General features: G+C 57.1%; 1 protein-coding gene across 27 annotated transcripts in view; it reads left to right on the top strand.

Moving 5' to 3' along the window:
* The window catches only part of PRDM16 (PR/SET domain 16), a 366,115-nt gene that overhangs the window by 97,070 nt on the left and 250,738 nt on the right, over positions 1 to 18,307 (top strand). For 18 of the 27 annotated variants that reach the window (XM_074022523.1, XM_074022478.1, XM_074022476.1 and 15 more), the window contains exon 1: positions 14,450 to 18,176. In XM_074022523.1, the coding sequence (XP_073878624.1) occupies positions 17,643 to 18,176 (534 nt within the window). In that variant the 5' untranslated portion in view covers positions 14,450 to 17,642. Of the gene's footprint in view, positions 1 to 14,449; positions 18,177 to 18,307 lie in introns of those variants that run through there. The other 9 variants (XM_074022537.1, XM_065530880.2, XM_074022501.1 and 6 more) reach the window with 1 other exon arrangement.

The raw sequence follows: 18,307 nt of genomic DNA, 5'->3' as shown, positions 1-18,307 counted from the left end.
CACCCTCCATCCCCAGAAGGACTCCCAGGGACATGCAGGGAGCAAACACAGGGACGATCCGGATTGCACTTGGCCGGGAAAGCTCAGCTGGTGCTGGTCTACACGGCTGCTACTACCACCAGGTGGATTGCACTTGGCCAGGAAGGCTCAGCTGGTGCTGGTCTATACTGCTGCTACTACCACCAGGGAGCCCGAGAAAGCGATTGTTTCAACAATATGATCAAGAGAAAAATAGAGGAGGAGGAGCCAGGGTGAAGGCCCCTGTCCCTCCTGGGCCTCCAGCCTATACACAAAGCCCAGCGGTTGCCCTTTACGTGAGAGGAATTTCTGAACACTACCCCGTTAAAAGCCAGTCCTGAAATCCGTCTTCCGCAGAACTCAAAGCTGCTCCCAATTTTCTGGGAATTCCAGCCTGCGTGGGAGAGCCTCAGGGTTAGGGACAAGGGGCTGGTGGCTGGTGCTGGAGGAGGTCCCTGTGCCTGTCACCAGGGGGTCACATTCAGGCTCATGTGCAGCTGGGGCGAAGGGCCTCCCAGTCATGAATCCTGCCATGGGTGAAGAAGGTGCCAACCCGGAGCCCCCTCCCAGCACCTCTGTGGCATTGCCCCTGCTCCCACCGTCCTCCCGTCTCTGCTCCCGCCATCCTCCCGCCCCACCCCTGCCTCCCAGTGCCTCTGTGGCATTGTGCCTGCTCCCGCCATCCTCCCGCCTCCACTCCTGCCATCCTCCTGCCCCACCCCTGCCTCCCAGCACCTCTGTGGCATCTCCCCCGCTCCCCATCCTCCCACCCCATCCCTGCTTCCCAGCGCCTCTGTGGCATTGCCCCTGCTTCCGCGCAGCCATCCTCCCACCCCACCCCTGCCTGGTTTTCTGGAACCCCTGGAACCAGCATCACACAAGTGAGCAAGTGGCTCTTTCCAATCTTACAACACCCGCGGTGGAAGGAACAGGTGGAAAGATTGTTGAGACTTGTAAATTAGTTGCTAATGAGGAAAATTAGGAAATTTGCTGAGGCATAAAAAATGAGAAGTCCGGAGAAAGAAGACAAATGGACCCGCAGCTATTCCCGCCCCACCCCCACCCCTCGCCCTTTCACACCCTGGTTTAGACCAGACCGAAATACAGATCTGATGCCTGGGTTAATGCAAAGAAATTGCTTTAAAATGTAAAGATGATTAATGGGATTAATGTGCAAAAAATGGTTAAAGTATGTCAGGGAATGAGGAGGAAGTGGGGGCCCGTGTTTCCTGGGCCACCTGCCACCTGCCTGGCCCGTGGAAAGTGCGCTGCCAACGTCACTTCCCAGAACACTCAGAAGGACCCTGCCAGGTGACCACTGTCATTCCGCGTCTGCAGATGAGAAGCCCTGGTCTGCCCGGCCTACTCCTGGAGCCTGATGGTTGCTGCCCACACCCCCTCCCGCCTGCGCTGACCCCTGTGGCCACGCCCAGGGCGCAGGTTCAGGACCAGTGCAAAGCAACACGGGACTGTAGCCTGTAGGCTGATGAGTCCAACAGAAGCACCCCCACCCCTATAAGAGGGACGTCCCGAGACCCTGTGGTGGCCGCTGCTGGGGTCTCCAGCCTCTCCGTGGAAGGCTTGTGACAAGTGTGGTGTGTGGCCCCGGACACTTTCTGAGCCTCAGCTGGCCCTGATGCTAAATGGACCCATGGAGGTATTGTGTGGCATTTCTACTGTGTCTTTTCAACAAAACCCATGGTTTGGAACCTCGGGAAGAAACAAACCTCACACAAATTTGATTCCTAAGGCCCTTCCGTTCGGCCCCCACCGTTCTGAATCCCTAGGATTAGAAAACACTGTGGGGCTGACCCGGAGCTCAGGGACACACCCCACGGTTGCCATGGGAGCCCCGTCCCCTGCGGCTCTCCTCAGGGCCCAGGGTGGGGAGACACCACACGGGTGGGCGTGCAGGCCAAGGAGCTCCTCCCCTGGGTTTGAGTCCCAGCGCTGCCCCTCTCCCGTGCAGCCGGGGAGTGCAGGCCAAGGAACTCCTTGGCCCGGGGGCTTGAGTCCCACCCCTCTCCCGTACACAGCCTGGGGCAGGTCCTGGCTTCTCTGTGCCTCAGTTTCCTGATCCATAAAATGGAGATAATAACAGGCCAGGCCCCGGGGCGGTTGCTGAAGGCTAGATTATCCCTGACAGAGGAAAACAAACGATTAAAGAAAAAAAAACAGAGCCCGCCCCCCACCTGGGCCCCCAACACCTGCAAGGGCCTGCACACCATCAGGATCTTGAGGGGGCAGGCAGGGAAGGGCTGGGCGCCCCCGCAGCCCCTGGTTCCCCCGCGAGCCTCGGACCCTCTTCCCTGGCCGCCATGTCCACGGGCCGCGCTCGGGTCAGTGGCAAGCTAACGCCTTTGTCAGGGTGATTAATAGCGGGGGGACTGTCGTTAATTCACTGCCTAATGACTGCGGCCCGCGCGCTCCGAGTAATCGGGTGATGTATGTGGACCGCGCGCACCTCGTGGCAGAGGTGAAAATCATTTCGACAAGTCAAATATTGTCACAGGGAACAAATGGCTCTCCCTGTTAATAAAAATTAATGAATTTTTTTCTTTCTTTCTTTCTTTTTTTCCTCACCGCTGGCCTGCTAAATGAATCTGAGGGCGGCTGAGTGTGAACGGGCTGGGAAGGGTTAAGTTCTTGATTCCATGGTTAAAACCATGAACGTCTTCATCAGGGCGAGTGTGGCCAGAGGGCCAGGGTGGCCTCACACCTGCAGCCTGGCCGCTTCCCCCAGGAGTGGCTGCAGGCCCTTCCGGGATGGGGGTGCAGAGGCCCCCCAGGCCTGAAGGGGTGAGGCTTCCAGAGAAGGGCTGCAGCTGCCCCGGGCTCTCTGGCCCCGAGGGTGATGGGGGCACCTTCAGGCTGTTCTCCCCACCCCTCCACTGCAGCCCCCATCACCATGTAGGAGGGAATTAGGGAGCAGAGCTGAGTGGATTAGGACCAGGGGCTGGGCAATGCGTTTATCCAGGGAGGGTCCTCCTGGCCCCTAGAGCCAGAGCCCAAGGTGGTACCAGTTTCCCTAGGAGCATCTGGGTGGCCCCCAGCCCCTACCCTGGCTGTGAGGGGCGGAGAGTCAGGCCTCAAAGGCCTCAGCCTCTGTGGATCCCCACCCCCACTCTGGTGGGAGGCCAGGCCAGGGCAGTGAGCCAGCCCGCCTCTGTGCCCAGAGGAGGCGGGGCTGGGGGAGCAGGGGAAGGGAGGGCCTGCACCCACCATTGGCAACAAAGCTGTCCTGGCCGCTCCCGTCACCAGGGCTGGAGGCACACGGACATGGACGCTGCCCTCCCCACCCCATGATGCAAACCCCCAGTTTTCATCCCAGCAGCCAGGTCTGTCAGGAGCCCGTGGCCTGCTCTGTCTGCAGCGGCCATGGTGGAGGCAGGCCCCCGGGAAAACGTGTGTTTCAGCTCCCAGAGCTCAGGTTGATGATGCCAGCCCAAGCGAGGCTGTGCTCCCCAGTCCACCTTGGCTAGAGAGCCCACACAGCCTCGGCCCCTAAGAGAAGCCTGGGGCAGGGGCACCCCTGTCCCAGAGGGACCCGCACCCTCAGTGCCCCAGGGAGACCTGCGCTGTCCAGACTGACAGGCAGCGCTCAGGGCCCTCTCTCCCTCTTGCAATTTTTATTTCGGGGCCACGTTTGTTTACTTGCGGCGTGACTTTCTCTGGCCTGTGCACGGCAGCCACAGGCCCAGTTGGTAGGAACTAAAGAGATAAATAAGTCTATAAATAGTTTGGTGGCGGTCGGCTGTTACGGCGCTTGCTCAGCATTTAACCCCTTGTTCCTCCTCCCCGCTGTCAGGGCAAGGGAAGCAGAGAACAGAAATCTCCAAGTGTGTTTTCTTTTCTGAACGAGCCCTGGCTGAGTGCACTTTGTCCTCAGGTGGCCTGGCCTGCAGAGCCTCCTGCAAGGACCCCGGCCTTGATTGCAACTCCCTCCAAACCCTCAGTGCCCCAGGTGATCTGGCAGCAGGCAGATGTGGCCATCTTGGGGTAGCTGACCATCCCTTCCTCGGCCCTCGGTGTCCCACTTACAGCCTCCGAGTTTGCAGAAACACAGCTGTCTGTGTATGTTGGGGGCCCCTTCCCCAAATCTGCTCTGGCCACGAGCTGAGCTGGCTCCTGTCCTGCGCTCCTCGGGCTGGCAAGCCCAGGCCCCTTCTGGGTTCTGGTTGGCTCCGTGGAACCTGAAGGACCCCAGTACTCCAGAATGCCCAAGCACCTGGCTGAGCCTCCAGCAGGAGCCTGAGGAAGCCTCCAGGTGGGAGGTGACCCTCTTCTCTGTGGCCACCTGAGCCCTCCACCAGCCAGAACCTCTAGTAATCCTGCTTGGATCAGGGGCCTCCTGAGCACAATGTCCTGGGGCAGCGACCCCAGCCCCACGTGCACCCCTGGCCTCCGCCCCAGTGGGGAAGCTGCGATCCAGTAGAATGGGGTCCCCGGTGCCGGAGGAACATCCCTGGGCCCAGCGGGAGGCTGTGAGGTGCTCAACGGCCCCACGATGTCCTTATGCTGCGGTGGGCCTTGCCAGCTGCCGTGCCAGCTGCCTTAAGTGTGGGGGCTGCCTAGCAATCAGGGTGGAGGAGTTGAGAACAGCATCACCCACTCACATGCAGGTGAGGGGCAGGGCATTACGGCTTTGAACGTCCCCCAAAGTCTCCCAGGTTGGATCTGTGCCTGTTTTACAGAGGAGGAGGCTGAGGTCCAGAAGGTGTAAGTGGCTTTACCCCAGTCCCAAGGTACACAGGCTGGAAGGAGACCCTGCCCTTGCTTATAGGACCGAGAGTCAACCAGGGTGGTGGGGGACGTCAACCTTACCTGCTTTCCAGAGACCCTGAGACCTGGGCAGTGGGGCTGCTGACGGGAACCTCGTTTCACTTGGGTGGAATAGCCTGTGGGTTTTGTTGATGCTAAGAGTACACCGTCGATTCAGGTGTTCACTGGTGTGTGCTTCGCTGTAGCTAGAATGTGGAGACACGCAAGTGTCCATCCACAAGTGAAGAGATAAGCCGGAGGCGGCATGCACATGCCTGGACCATTCCTCAGCCCTCAAAAGGAAGGAAATTGCAACACACGCCACCACCTGGAGGAAACTCGAGGACATTGTGCTAAGCTAAGTAAGCCGGTTGGGAAAGGCCAATATTGTAGGATCCCACTTGCGGGAGGTCCCTAGAGTCATCGCATGCATAGAGACGGAAAGTAGAATGGTGGGTGCCAGGGGCTGGGGGAGGGGATGGAGAGTGTCTGACGGGGTAGACTTTCTCTCTGGGGAGATGCGGGCGTTCTGGAGATAGGTGGTGGTGACTGAAGGCAGCACACAGCGTGAATGTGCTTAATGCCAGGGAGCTGTGCACTGAAAAACGACTAAAATGATACATTTTGTGTTATATGTATTTGCCCACAGTCTTTTTAGAAGCACGCTGTCAGGCTGCCAGATCTCAGGTCGTGGAGCTAGTGCTTGGAGCCAACACCCCCTGGTATTTGAGGGGTCCAGTGCTTGCACACCCCACTCTGCTGCCGCCCAGATGCTGCTTAGCGCAGGGCCGGGGAGCCTCGGCTGTGATTCAGGAGGGAAACAGTGAGATTTGAGCAATCCGTGGGCTACCTTGCTGCCCCCGGGGCTCGGGGAAGTGGTATATTAACCAAGGAATAAAGGAGAGGAAGAAAAAAGGCCAAATCACATCTCTCTGAAACAAAGAGGCTTTTTACCAGGAACAAGGCTTGATAAAAATTACAGTGGCATCGCGAGTCATTCAGTGCCTGCCCGGGGCGATGGAGGCGGCGAGGAAATACAGGATGCGGGGTCTGAAATGGGAACACTGCTGTCCCTGGAGCATTGCACGGATAAATAATCGTCTTAGAATAATGCTTCGGCTTTAAGTAGGGCCAGGTGGCCTGAGCTGTCCGACGGAGGCCTCCGTGGTCCTGCGTGAGGGCCAGATTCAGCTTGGCTGGTCTGGGGAGATTCCGGGGGCTGGGAGGGGCGTTCGTGGGCAGTGGCTTCATGGACCCCAGTGGGACTTTGTGGTGGTCTGTGCAGCGCAGCGCACCCAGGCCCACCCGCCTGCCCCAGAGACGTGGGCCGCACATAGGTTGGGGCTGCTCGCCCTTCCCTTGGCAGTGGATGTGCTTCTCTCTGAGCTGCAGGGCTGGTCCCTGGGGCGTGAATGGCAGCCATGCATCCTCCAGGCTGTGATGGGGCCGAGGCTCCCTGCTCAGCAACATGGCTCATCTGGGTGGTTTATCCTCCTGGTGCAAGCCTTTGTTTCTTCCTCTGGGAGGTGGGGGACCAGCAACCTGCTTCAGGGCACCGGGAGCAGGTTATAGCCAGAGGGGCTGGCAGGGAGCGTCGTGTGTTCTCGGCCAGGCCCATGCTGTGGTTGCTTTGGTCTTTGTGTGAGTGTCTTGGGTCTGCTTTAACAAAAGAGCACAAACCGGGTGGACGGAAACAGTCGAAGGGCGCTCTCCTGCTCCGAAGGCCAGAGACGCACAGCCCGGCTGTGGACAGCGTCTTGCTGCCTCTGGAGGCTCTGGGGGAAGAGTCCCCGCTCACCTCTCCCAGCTTCTGGTGGCTCCAGGCCTTCCTTGGCTCAGGGCAAATCCCTGCCTCTGTCATCATATGGGTGTCACCTGGGCATGTGTCTGTGTCCTCCTCCTTGTCCTATAAGGACACCAGTCCCATTGAATCAGGGCCCTCCCCAGTGACCTCATCTGAACTTGGTTACTGCTATAAAGACCTTATTTCCAAACCAGGTCACATTCTGAGGCCGGGAGTTAGGGCTTGAACGCGCCTTTTGGGGTGACATCATTCAACTGGTTACAGTCTTGGGAGCCGCCGGCCAGCCCGGGTGACAGTGGGGGCTGGTGGAGACTCCCCGAGTCAGAAGGGCTGTGTCTGCGCTTCCCCGCGCTGTGCCCTGGACAAGGCCTGGAGTGGGTTTCCGTCCACTTCCTTCATCTCTAAAGCGGAGGCAGCGCTGTGGACCGTCCCTGCCTCCCTCCGTGTCTGCGACAAAGGCGAGTGTGTGTGAAGGTAGCCAGGCCAGGGGGTTGCATCTGGTCAGGACTGGGGAGACAAGGCAGGAAGCCCCACCTCTTTGCTGGGGAGGTTTCTGTACCTCAGTGGCTCCGAGAGGGCTGGGAGCCTGTCTCTGAGGTCAGGGCCCCGCCTTCTCAAGCTCTCCCGGGCCCTAATGACAATTCGGCTTCATCAGCCCCGCAGCTGGGGTTCAACGTTCCCCAGTCCCTGTGGGCCAGGTCCCGGGTGCAGGTTTGGAATAGAAACGGCGATTGATCATTATTAATATTTAGCATGTTTGCAGAAACGGCTTTCTCAGTGCTATTAATCTGCTGTGTTAATAGCGGCCGCTTGGTTCTGGGCGCAGACGCTCAGGAGGTGAATGCCAATGAGTCCCAGCGCTGCAGGGCAGCCGCGGCCCGGGGCAGGTCAGAAGGTGGGACCAGCGGCCAAGGCTCCTCCTAGCACCGTTTCCTGGAGTTACGACAGCTTTGTTTTTGTCTCGAGGCCAAGATCCAGGGTGAGGGGAGAAGCTTTTGCCTTTACCGCACAGTTTTAAAGACAGAAAATAACAAGATAGAACTCCATCAATTCCCAAGTTTCTCTTTCTAGCAAACTGTTTTTGGGAAGGGGCCCTTCAGGATGACCCCTGCCCCTCCAGGCGCCCTCCCCCTGAAGAGGGGCCTTCTGCTCCCCGAGATACACTCTGCAAGGATGTAGGTGTACAGAATCCTCTGTGAGGAAAGGGAACACCCTATATTTTCTCTAGAAGTTGCCTCCGTGCGTGCCTGCTCTCCCTGATCAGCTCCCACAGCCGCAGCCTGCCTGATGTGCCCGCCTCTCCCTCTCCCTGTTTTGTTCAGGGGGCAGGATGGCCCTTCACAGCTCATGGGGACTTGTAGGCACCCAGATGGGGGAGCGTTCTCCAGGTCTCTGACCCACTACACAGCGCTCCTCCCTGCTTGGTTCTGAGAAGGAAAATTGGAGCCAGAGGATGGGGCCTCCACAAGGCTCGAGTGGAACCTGCACTCACTGTGGGAGCCAGGCACATCCCCGGCCAAGTCCCAGAACTCAGACCTGCCCACCCCCGACATGGGTGCAGGGAGGGTGACAGCCAGTCAGTCCTGAAGAAGCAGCAGAGAAACCAGCCCTCTCTCAGAGGTGGGGCCTGGCTGAGGAAGCCCAGATGTTCCTCTCAGATGAGTCGATCAGGGTTAAGGGCAGAGAGGAGCCAGAGTTGTTAATGGTGCTTCACTGCTAGGGAAGGAAAGTCAGAAATGGGAGTGAGGGTCCTGCCTTCTACCTTTTCTCTTAAGAGCTGCCCTCGAGGGTTGTTCTCAACCCTATCCATCCATCCACTCACTCACTCATCCATTCATCCATCCATCCACCCACCCATTGATTCACTCACCCATCCATTCACCCACCCATCCATTCATCCATTCATTCATTAACCCATCCATGCACTCATTCATCTATCCATCCATCCATTCATCTATCCATCCATCCATTTATGCATCTATCCCCTCATCTATCCACCCAGCCATTCATCCACCTATCTATGCATTCATCCACCATCTGTCCATCCATCCATCCATCCATCCCTCCATCCATCTGCCCATCCATCCGTCCATCCATCTATTCTTTCATCCATACCTCCTTCCATCCATCCCCTTATAAATCCTTCCATCCATCCATCCATTGATTCATCCACCCATCCATTCATCCATTCATTCATTAACCCATCCATGCACTCATTCTTCTATCCATCCTTCCTTCCATCCATCCATCCATCCACCCATCCATTCATCTATCCATCTGTGTACCCATCTATCTCCTCATCTATCCACCCAGCCATTCATCCACCTATCTATGCATTCATCCACCATCTGTCCATCCATCCATCTATCCATCCATTCATCCATCCATCCATCTGCCCATCTATCCATCCATCCATCCGTCCATCTATTCTTCCATCTGTACCTCCTTCCATCCATCCCCTTATAAATCCATCCATCCATCCATGCGTTGATTCACCCACCCATCCATTCATCCATTTATTCATTAACCCATCCGTGCACTCATTCACCTATCCATTCTTCCTTCTGTCCATCCATGTATCCACCCATCTATCCACTCATGCATTCACCCATTCATTCACACACCCATTCATTCCTCCATCCATCCATTAATCCATCCAAGTACTCATCCATCCATTTTTCCTTCTACCCACTCATCCATCCATCCATTAACTCATCCATCTACTCATGTATCTATCCACTTATCCATTCATCCATTTATCTATGTATTCATCCACCATCTGTCCATTCATTCACCCATCCATCAACCCATCCATTTAGTCATCCATTCATTCATCTATTCACCCATCCATCAATCTTTCTATCCATTCATAAATTCATCCACCCACCCACTTATCCATTCAGCTATGTATCTCTCCATCCATCTGTCAAACATTTATTCACACTCCCACCCATACCTCTTCTCCTGGACATGACGAAGTCCATTACTGACTGCCAGGAAACTGTTTCGGGTGTTTTGTCATTGTAGGGAGAACATGGGGTTGTTAGAGTGGTGTTTGAGAGCTTCGAAATCAAGACTGTTTGAACAACTCCCAGCTTGTTCCTGACTAGCTGTATGGCATTTAGGAAGTTGCTCACTCTCTGAGCTTCACTTCTTTGATGTATGAACTGGGTGAGGTCACAACTCTGCCTTCCCTCCAGGGCTGCTGCAAGAATGAACTGGACCACGGTGCTGGCTGCATGCTCCGCGGCCCCATCAATATCAGCAGCCGGCCAGTCCCCAGGAGAGCGAGCCAATGTCAGTGCTCTATTGTCTGATTAGAGGCTGATTGCTCCAAAGTCTTTCCTGGCATCACTCTGGAATCGAACAGCTGTGTGGTCAACCAGGGACCATGTTTCCTCACAGTCTTGGAGTTGTGATGTAGGCACTCTCTGTCCTGAAGTTTGCCTTCCTTTGTAATCGCATGTATATGTTGGCCTGAACTGATTAGTAAGTTTAGATATTGTTTTGGATGGGCCAGGTGAGACTGAATGCAACCTGAGGCACGCACATCTTGATGTGGCCTTTGGGGAGGAGCTGCTTCGTGCTGGGTCCTGCCTGTTTCAGAGCAGGGCAGCACAGCTCCTCAGAGCGGGAAGACCCTTCCAGCAGACACCAGGCCGCAGCGTCTGGCTGCCTCGGGCCAGGAGACTGCAGTTAAAAACAGACTTGCGAGGCTCAGCTAAGGCTGGGTTTTACAGGAGCTACAGCCTGGTGTTTGGTGGGCTGGGGAGTGGATCCTCCTCCTGCCAGAGATATTAGGGGAGAAGATCGAGGAGCATGTGGCTATATGACGGCAAATATTTGGTCCCCTCACACCCAGTAAAAAATGCCATGCATGAGAGAAAGCAGTTGTGGGGGCAGTTTTAGACTTGAAGCTGTTGGAGACCAGATCTACACAGACAGGCGAGGGGCGTCTTGAACACAGCACTTCTGAAATTCTTGGCTAATCTCCCCTCCCTCCCACAGGCCTCCATCTGCCTCCCTCACCTCTGCACAGCCTCACACCCAGAACCGAGCTCTGCAGAGAGGTGGTTCTTTAACAGCCACGTCTTCTGGGAATGCTTTGGATGGGAAAAGTGCTTTGCAGCCCAGCTGCTGTTCTCCCGGAGGCCGGGGCTCCTGGAGGCTGCCGCTTGCTTTTCTCCGACTGGGTGGCAAATGTGTGCACTTATTTGAAAAACCTCAGGGTCAATAAGGGTTTCAGTTCAGATTTTCAGGGTGATCTTCTTGACATTTTAGAAAGGCCTGGTTCCCTCTGTGTTAAACCCTGTTCCCCCAGATGCACCCTTGTCACTCAGCACTTCCCCATCTGTCCCCACCCCCCACTTCACAAACTGGAGGGCCCTGCTCCTCGAGGGCCTCCCTCCCAGAGGCTTTGCTGCTGCACAGATTGCCTGCACACGCCAGCCCCGCCTCGGTCAGTGGGCCTGGGTGGACCCGGGAATTACAGCTCTAGCAAGTCCCCAGGGGATGCAGAGGCTGCCGTCGGGGACTCCACTCAGACTCCTGAGCCACGGGGGCTGAAACCCACAGTGGGGTCCGCCTGACCTCTAAAACCTTCTGGTCCCACCTCGCTCCACACACCTGGCCCAGCCCTTCCCCTGGGCTGGCCCTGGCCCTGTGGGTTTAGAGAAGGAGGTGACCCGATCCTGGGCCTTTCACGGGCCTTGAGGCCTGATGTTACTGTCAGGGGCTTGGAGGAACTCAGACAAACCCTATCCAGGGCTCTCCCCAGTTTTGAAACTGTCCATATGGCGCCCACCACACGCATTCTCTCTGCTCTGGACTTCTCTGCCTGATGGTCGTGGGGGACATGTAGTGGATCCCAATCAAAATAAGAGGGCTCCGCCTGGACTAGGGTGAGGCAGAGGGGCCACCTGGTAGGGCCAGGACTGGGGTCAGAGCACTTGTGCCCCAAGGCATGGCTGCGCTGGGTGCCAGGGGCAGGGAGCGTGGATTCAGAAATGGGTGTGCTCCAGCCCTCAGTCCCTCACTGGGGGATGACAGGCTCCCTCACCCCCTTGTGCCTCTGTTTCCCCAGCTGTACAGTGGGTAGCTCCCCTGAGGGAAGAGCAGACCCTCCTCCTGGAGCCACTCACTGCTTCATCCACATGGCTGGGTGCAGGCAACAGAGGGACTGTGACGTCACCTCTGTCCCAACAGCTGGAAACAGGCTGAGAAACCTGCTGTGGGGTGGCAGATCCATCAGGTAGCATGAGGGAGAGAAAAGGGCTCCCGAGCACCCACCCAGCTGCCAACCTGGACTCAGGGCAGGCCGGCATGGCACTGCAGGGCAGATTGAAGGGGCTGCCTGCTCTCAAGGCCGGGCGCCTGTGTCCTGGCGCCTCGCTGCCGTCCGCCTTGCCCTGCTCACCAGGAACCAGCCTCCTTGGAGAGTGTGGAAGATCCCAAGGTGATCCAGCCCCAAGTGGTCTCGTACAAGCTTTTCTGGTTACAGAGACGTCTCCCAAAGCCCAGAGATCTAGGGCCTGAGTGGACCCGCAGGAATTCAGGACAGGGGTGGGGGCCACCCCTGCTTCCCCGGGTCCCTGTTCCTATCACGGTGGACCCTCCCCAGGCTGCCACCAGGTTTGTTTGCTCCACGATGACACAGAAATTAGCGAATGACAAGGTTCCTGGTGGTTTGCTGCCCAGAATCATTACCCTGGACTTTCCTATCCCTTCCCTCTCAGACTTTTGACCTTAGGTTTTCTGAAATGTGACATTTCGAACTGCACAGCAAAGGGTTCCCTCGTGTTTCTCAGGTTGATCAGGAGCACTCACTGCCACCCTCCACAGTTGTTTTTGTTGTTTCCATTTATTTTTCAGCTCCTCCCACCCCCCAGGCCAAGACAAGGTATCTCTGAGCTGGGCAGGAATCATTAAGTATGTTCTGCTGTAAACTCACAGGCCCGAAGTCATCACACATCCACGTGCACACAGGTGGAGTAAGGAACCGTGGATTTTTGGAGCGGGTGTTCCTTTCACTGAAATGTTCCTTGAAATCACGTGGCCGCGTGTGCCGTTGTGAGAAACGCCGCGCAGAGCCCCAGCCTGCTCTTGGCGCAGTTCTCCCGGTAGGTCCTATTTTGGGCATCTCCAGGACCGCAGCTTGGCCCCACAGAGAGGTGTGCAGCTGGGCAGGACTGAGTCCCCACAGGGCCCGTGGGCCGCAGAAGTGAAGACCCAGGCCGGCATCAGGAGGCCCCCAGGGAGCCCGCATGGGGCCTGGACGATGACAGCCCGGGGCAGCCAAGCGCCATTCACCACCTCGCCCCTGAGGGAGGGAGGCAAGGGGGCCCAAACTTCAGCCCCTCACCCAGCAGACGGGAGACCCTTCCTCCTGACGGTTCTCCAGACAGAAGAGAACAGGTTTCCCAACCGAGAGGCCGCATAGAGGCTGGGGTCAGCTGAGGTTGCCCTGGACACCTTTTCAGGTTCCTGACCAGGCCCTCTGCTTACACACGCAGTCTTACACACGGTGTTACACACGGTCTTACACATGCTTACACATGATCTTACACACGCAGTCACATGCTTACACATGCACTCTTACACACGGTTTTATGCTGTCTTACGGTCTTACATACGGTCTTATAATGCTTACACATGCTCTTACACACACAGTAACATGGTTACACATGCAGTCTTACACACACTCTTACACACGCAGTAGCATGTTTACACACAGTCTTACACTCTTACACACGCAGTAACATGTTTATACATACAGTCTTACACATGGTCTTACACACACAGTCTTACAGTCTTACACATGGTCTTACACATGCTTACACACAGATGTGCACGGGATGCTCACCCTCACGTGCACTCCGGGGACCGCCCTTCCCGGCCAGCTGCCGCACGGTGCCTCTTTCCTGCCCAGTGGGGCCTGCAGGCCTCATGGCTTCTCCTTAAAACCACATGATGAAGGAGGAAGCACAGCCAGGCAGATACCGACTCCAAAAAACCCCCGTGTACTCCCTCCGGCCAAGAATCTAGGCTGAAATCTGCCCATCCCTGCCACAGAGCCGCCCAGCGCTCAGGCTTCGGGGAATGGATCGTCATGTTGATAATCCCCCTGTGAGGGCACTGCTCGTGTGGCCCTGGCAGGGCCAGCCCCAGGTGGACGGTGATGAGGGACCCTCTGTTGGCTGTTGGGCCCCTGTCTTGGCTGGTTTAGCACAGTGGTCCTGATCTGTGGCCTCTTCTCTCTGTCTCTCCAGACCCCAAAACCCTGGCCATAGCTTTGCTTTCTAGACATGGCTCTCTTGGGAGATGGTGGGGGTGGCCTCTGTTCCGGGATGATTTCCTACAGCCTGGGTGAGGGGTGCGGAAGAAGAAATCCACTGTGAGGCTGAGAGAGACTCAGCCCTAAACCAAGGGTTGTAGTGGAGCCCAGGGGCAGTGTGAGGGGCTGAGGTCACCGTGGGCTCCTGGCCAGCTCGGCCTCTGTCCCAGCCTGAGGCAGAAGCAGGGTTTCTTCACCTCCCTGACTTGTATTATGTGATCAAATGACTATCGCTCATACGTGTGTGTGACAAGACTCAAAGCGGGGCCTCTCCGTGAAGATCGCTGGCTGAGAACACAGACTCGGCTGGAACTGGCAGCTTGGCAGATTCTTCACGGGCAGAAAGGGGTGGCCTTGGCCCCGACTCGGGGTCACTCAGCTCCCTGCTGGCCAAGTGTGCCTCTTCCCTCCTGAGCTCCCTGTATCCCCACTCCCCTCCTTGCTTTTATAATTCCGTAGGTCTCCCCATAGAAATTCTAGAAATGATGGCCTCGGTACCCTGGAATGAGATCACAGCAATCCCAAATAAAGGATGTCAGGTCTCCTGACAAGTCAATTGCATGTTGTTACACAGCCTGCATCTCCAAAGTCATACATGATCCTGGCCCTGCACGCTGACCTGCGAGAGAATGCCTGCCGGAAATGCACCCCCGTGTCATGGAGGCCTGGGCAGTAGGGTCTGGGAACCTCAGTGAAAAGATGCCCACGTCCAGAACAAGCCTGTCCAGGAGGGTAGAGGACTGGGCAGCCTCCTGACCTTGCTGACCCTCTCAGGGGCATCCTGGCTGGAGCTCAGGGCAGAGGAGGGCTGAGCCTGATTTCCCGGCTCTGGTTGCCCCGGGGACCCCAGAGAGCGAGCGATTTGTGCCTGGCCCTGCTGGAGCCTCTGTGCAGGGCAGCGAGCGATTTGTGGGCCCAGGCCCTGCTGGAGCCTCTGTGCAGGCTTCCTGCTTTCTCTGGGCTTTAGGGCTATTCTCTGCACCTCATTTTCTCACCGTGTTTTCTGCACACTAATTAGCCCTCCTCTCACCCACCCTTGAAAGAAGAGCTCCCTCTACCCCAGCAACGGGGACAGCAAAATGAGACGGGCTTTTCCTGGAGGCTGTGGGCAATCGCTTAACCCCTGTGACCGCCGGGGAAGGGAGGCCGGGGCCCGATGCACAGACCTCCCTTTAATCAGCAGGAAACACTACCTTTCTCTCCTAAGCTGTTTGCTTGGCCAGTAAATTAAACATGCCCTTAAAGCGTTGATTTTCCTCCAGCGGGTCAGGGGTTTTGGGAAGTAGAATTCAAACAGAAAAAAGCCATGTTTTAAACAGAGCCCTGCAACGGATATGCACTTGATAGGGACACTGCCCCACTTCGGGCTCCAGCGGAACTCCCAGAAACACCTGGGGTTCTAATTCCTACTTGTGCTTCAGGCGGAGGCGCCCACGCCCGAGAGGAGTTAAGGAGTGCATGGGGGAGCTTTGGCTTCCAACCCGACTTTGTTTGCGAGCTCCGTGCAGTTACCAGTTCCAAATAATAAGATGCCATGTTAATTACCCCCCCCCTAATTTACCTTTATGCTGCACACAGTCAGTGGGGCGGGGGTTATGGGGGTGTTCTTTCAAACCTAAACAACTTCAGGTCTTTAGGGTGGAGGAACAACAGCGGCAGTTCTGTGGCTGCGTCTCTGAAAGGATCCGCCGCGTCAATTAGAAAGGACCCGTTGGCCACTTAAAACATAATAATTACTTCTCTGAATGCTGATAAATTAAATAAGTGTTTTCCTTGCGACTTTTCCCCCCAAGACTTTGGTTTCTTTTGAAAGAAAGCATTTTGCTCTTTCTTGTGCTGATCTGTTTGCAACCAGTGTGAGGAATCTGAAGTCATTTTCCCTGTACTTAAAAGTTCTGGTCTCCTTGGAGGCTTCTGTGTGCCCAGCCAACGTCAGGGTGCGGGGCGGGGGCCGGGAGGCGAGGGCCAGCGGGACCGGGTCTTCGAGGCAGCCACAGAAGGAGGGGCTTGCGTGGAAAGATCTAGATCAGGTCACGGTGACGGAGCTCACCCCACCTCCTGCCCATTCCCGCTGCTCCCCACCTAACTAACACTCACATCTGCCTTTTCTATGTTATCGAGGCAGAATTCAACCACTGTAAAGGGGGCGATTCAGCGGCACTGAGCCGTTCACCCAGAGGTACGACCACTCCCTCTCTAGTTCCCAGACACTTCATCACCCCGAAAGGAGACCTGGGCTTCTCGCTGTCACCCCCACCCCAGTCCTCGAAGCCTCCCACCTGCGTCTGTCTCTGGGGGCCTGTGCCCGATGAGTCACCTAAACGCCGCCAGGCAGGTGTGACCCTCTGCATCGGCTTCCTACGCCGAGTGCTGCATGTCCAGGGCTGGTCCAGGCTGTGCGTGCCAGGGCCGCCCTCCTCCTTGGGGAGGGATGGTGCCACAGGTGTGACCCTCTGCATCGGCTTCCTACGCCGAGTGCCGCATGTCCAGGGCTGGTCCAGGCCGTGCTCCTCCTTGGAGAGGGTGGTACCATCCACTACTCATTCGCTCCCTCATTCCCTCGAAGACGGATGTTTGGGCTGTTTCTACCTTCCGGCGATGGTGAATCTGCCACGGTGAACATTCGCCTGCCTGAGTCCTGGTTTGGCTGCACTCGGTGGAGAGCTTTGCTTTTCTTCCTGTCCAGACTCCCCCTCACCCTGCCCATCTCCCCCAGTGCCTCGGGCTACTCTCTGCTATAGTTTCAGCTGCACGCACACACTCTCTTGGCACCCACCTTCTGTTAGGACGGACCCCAAAGGTCTACCCCAGACAGACAAACTGGGCACCCTCTTACTGCTCAGCTCAGTGACCTGGGGCCCCATGACTCCGATATCCATGACCTCAGCAGGCATATTCCTAGCCTGTGTCAAGATCATCAGGGTGACCTGGGGCCCCATGACTCTGACATCCGTGACCTCAGCAGGCCTATTCCTAGCCTGTGTCGAGATCATCAAGGTGACCTGGGGCCCTGTGACTCCGACATCTGTGACCTCAGCAGGCCTATTCCTAGCCTGTGTCGAGATCATCAGGGTGACCTGGGGCCCTATGACTCCGACATCCGTGACCTCAGCAGGCCTATTCCTAGCCTGTGTCGAGATCATCAGGAACTTCCACGAGCCTCCCCAAGACCCAGCCAGCCCTACCCCAGTGCATGTCCAGGCTGTGGCCTAAATGCAGGGATGTCCAGGCTGCAGCCTAAGTGTGGGGATGTCCAGGCTGCGGCCTAAGTGTGGGGATGTCCAGGCTGTGGCCTAAGTGCGGGGATGTCCAGGCTGTGGCCTCAGTGTGGGGATGTCCAGGCTGCGGCCTAAGTGCAAGGAAGCAGCACTGAGCACATTTCACAGTCACCCAAATTCTGAGTCCTCCCAGGCACTTAGGACTTCTGCCGTCCGTGATTTCCAAGACTACAGAGGACATTTGAAATATTCCGGTGCAAATATTTCACCATCAGCCAGCCCTGGGTCAGCTGCCACGCATGACGGCTTCACCGGCTGTCGCCAAGCTTGCCAGGCACTGGCAGCTCCTTCCCTAGTTCCCCTAGGGCGGGACCAGCCGGCGCATCCTCAGGTGGCTGTGGGAGCCAGGCTGGGGGAGCCAGGGTGTGCTGGGCTGTGCCACCCCATCAGAAAGGTTGGCCCCAGTGGAGCCTGGCGGGATCCCATCCTCCGGAGCCTCTGACGTGGAATGATGGCAGCTTGGCTCAGGGTGGAGCGGAGGTGGCATATCCCAGGCAGAGGTGGCAGCCGGGCCTTCTGGGTCCCTGAGCACCCTCGGTCCCCATTGACGCCCGAGTCCCCGGCACTCCCTGAGCCGTACACCCCGGGAGGGGCACGTGCTGCAGAGGCTGACACTGCGTTGTCTCCTTTAGGTGACGGTGACGTTGTAAATAATATGTATGAACCCGACCGGGACCTGTTGGCCGGCCACAGCGCAGAGGACGAGGCCGAGGACAGTGCCATGTCGCCCATCCCCGTGGGGCCACCGTCCCCCTTCCCCACCAGCGAGGACTTCACCCCCAAGGAGGGCTCGCCGTACGAGGCCCCGGTCTACATTCCTGAAGACATTCCGATCCCACCGGACTTCGAGCTCCGAGAGTCCTCCATCCCGGGGGCCGGCCTGGGGGTCTGGGCCAAGAGGAAGATGGAAGCCGGGGAGAGGCTGGGCCCCTGCGTGGTGGTGCCCCGGGCTGCGGCGAAGGAGACGGACTTCGGATGGGAGGTGAGCAATCGCGCCTGAGCATGATTGATCACGGCCATTTATCTTGTGTTCCATCTATTTATAAAGCCGGGCTGAGCAGCCACTGCCCGAGGCGGGAGGCGCGGCTAGAGAGAGCGTTCAAATGTCACATT

This window comes from Macaca fascicularis, chromosome 1 (genome assembly GCF_037993035.2).
Source record: "Macaca fascicularis isolate 582-1 chromosome 1, T2T-MFA8v1.1".
Lineage (NCBI taxonomy): Eukaryota > Metazoa > Chordata > Mammalia > Primates > Cercopithecidae > Macaca > Macaca fascicularis.
Note: the sequence above shows the minus strand (reverse complement) of the source record. Positions and strands in the feature narration are given on the sequence as shown.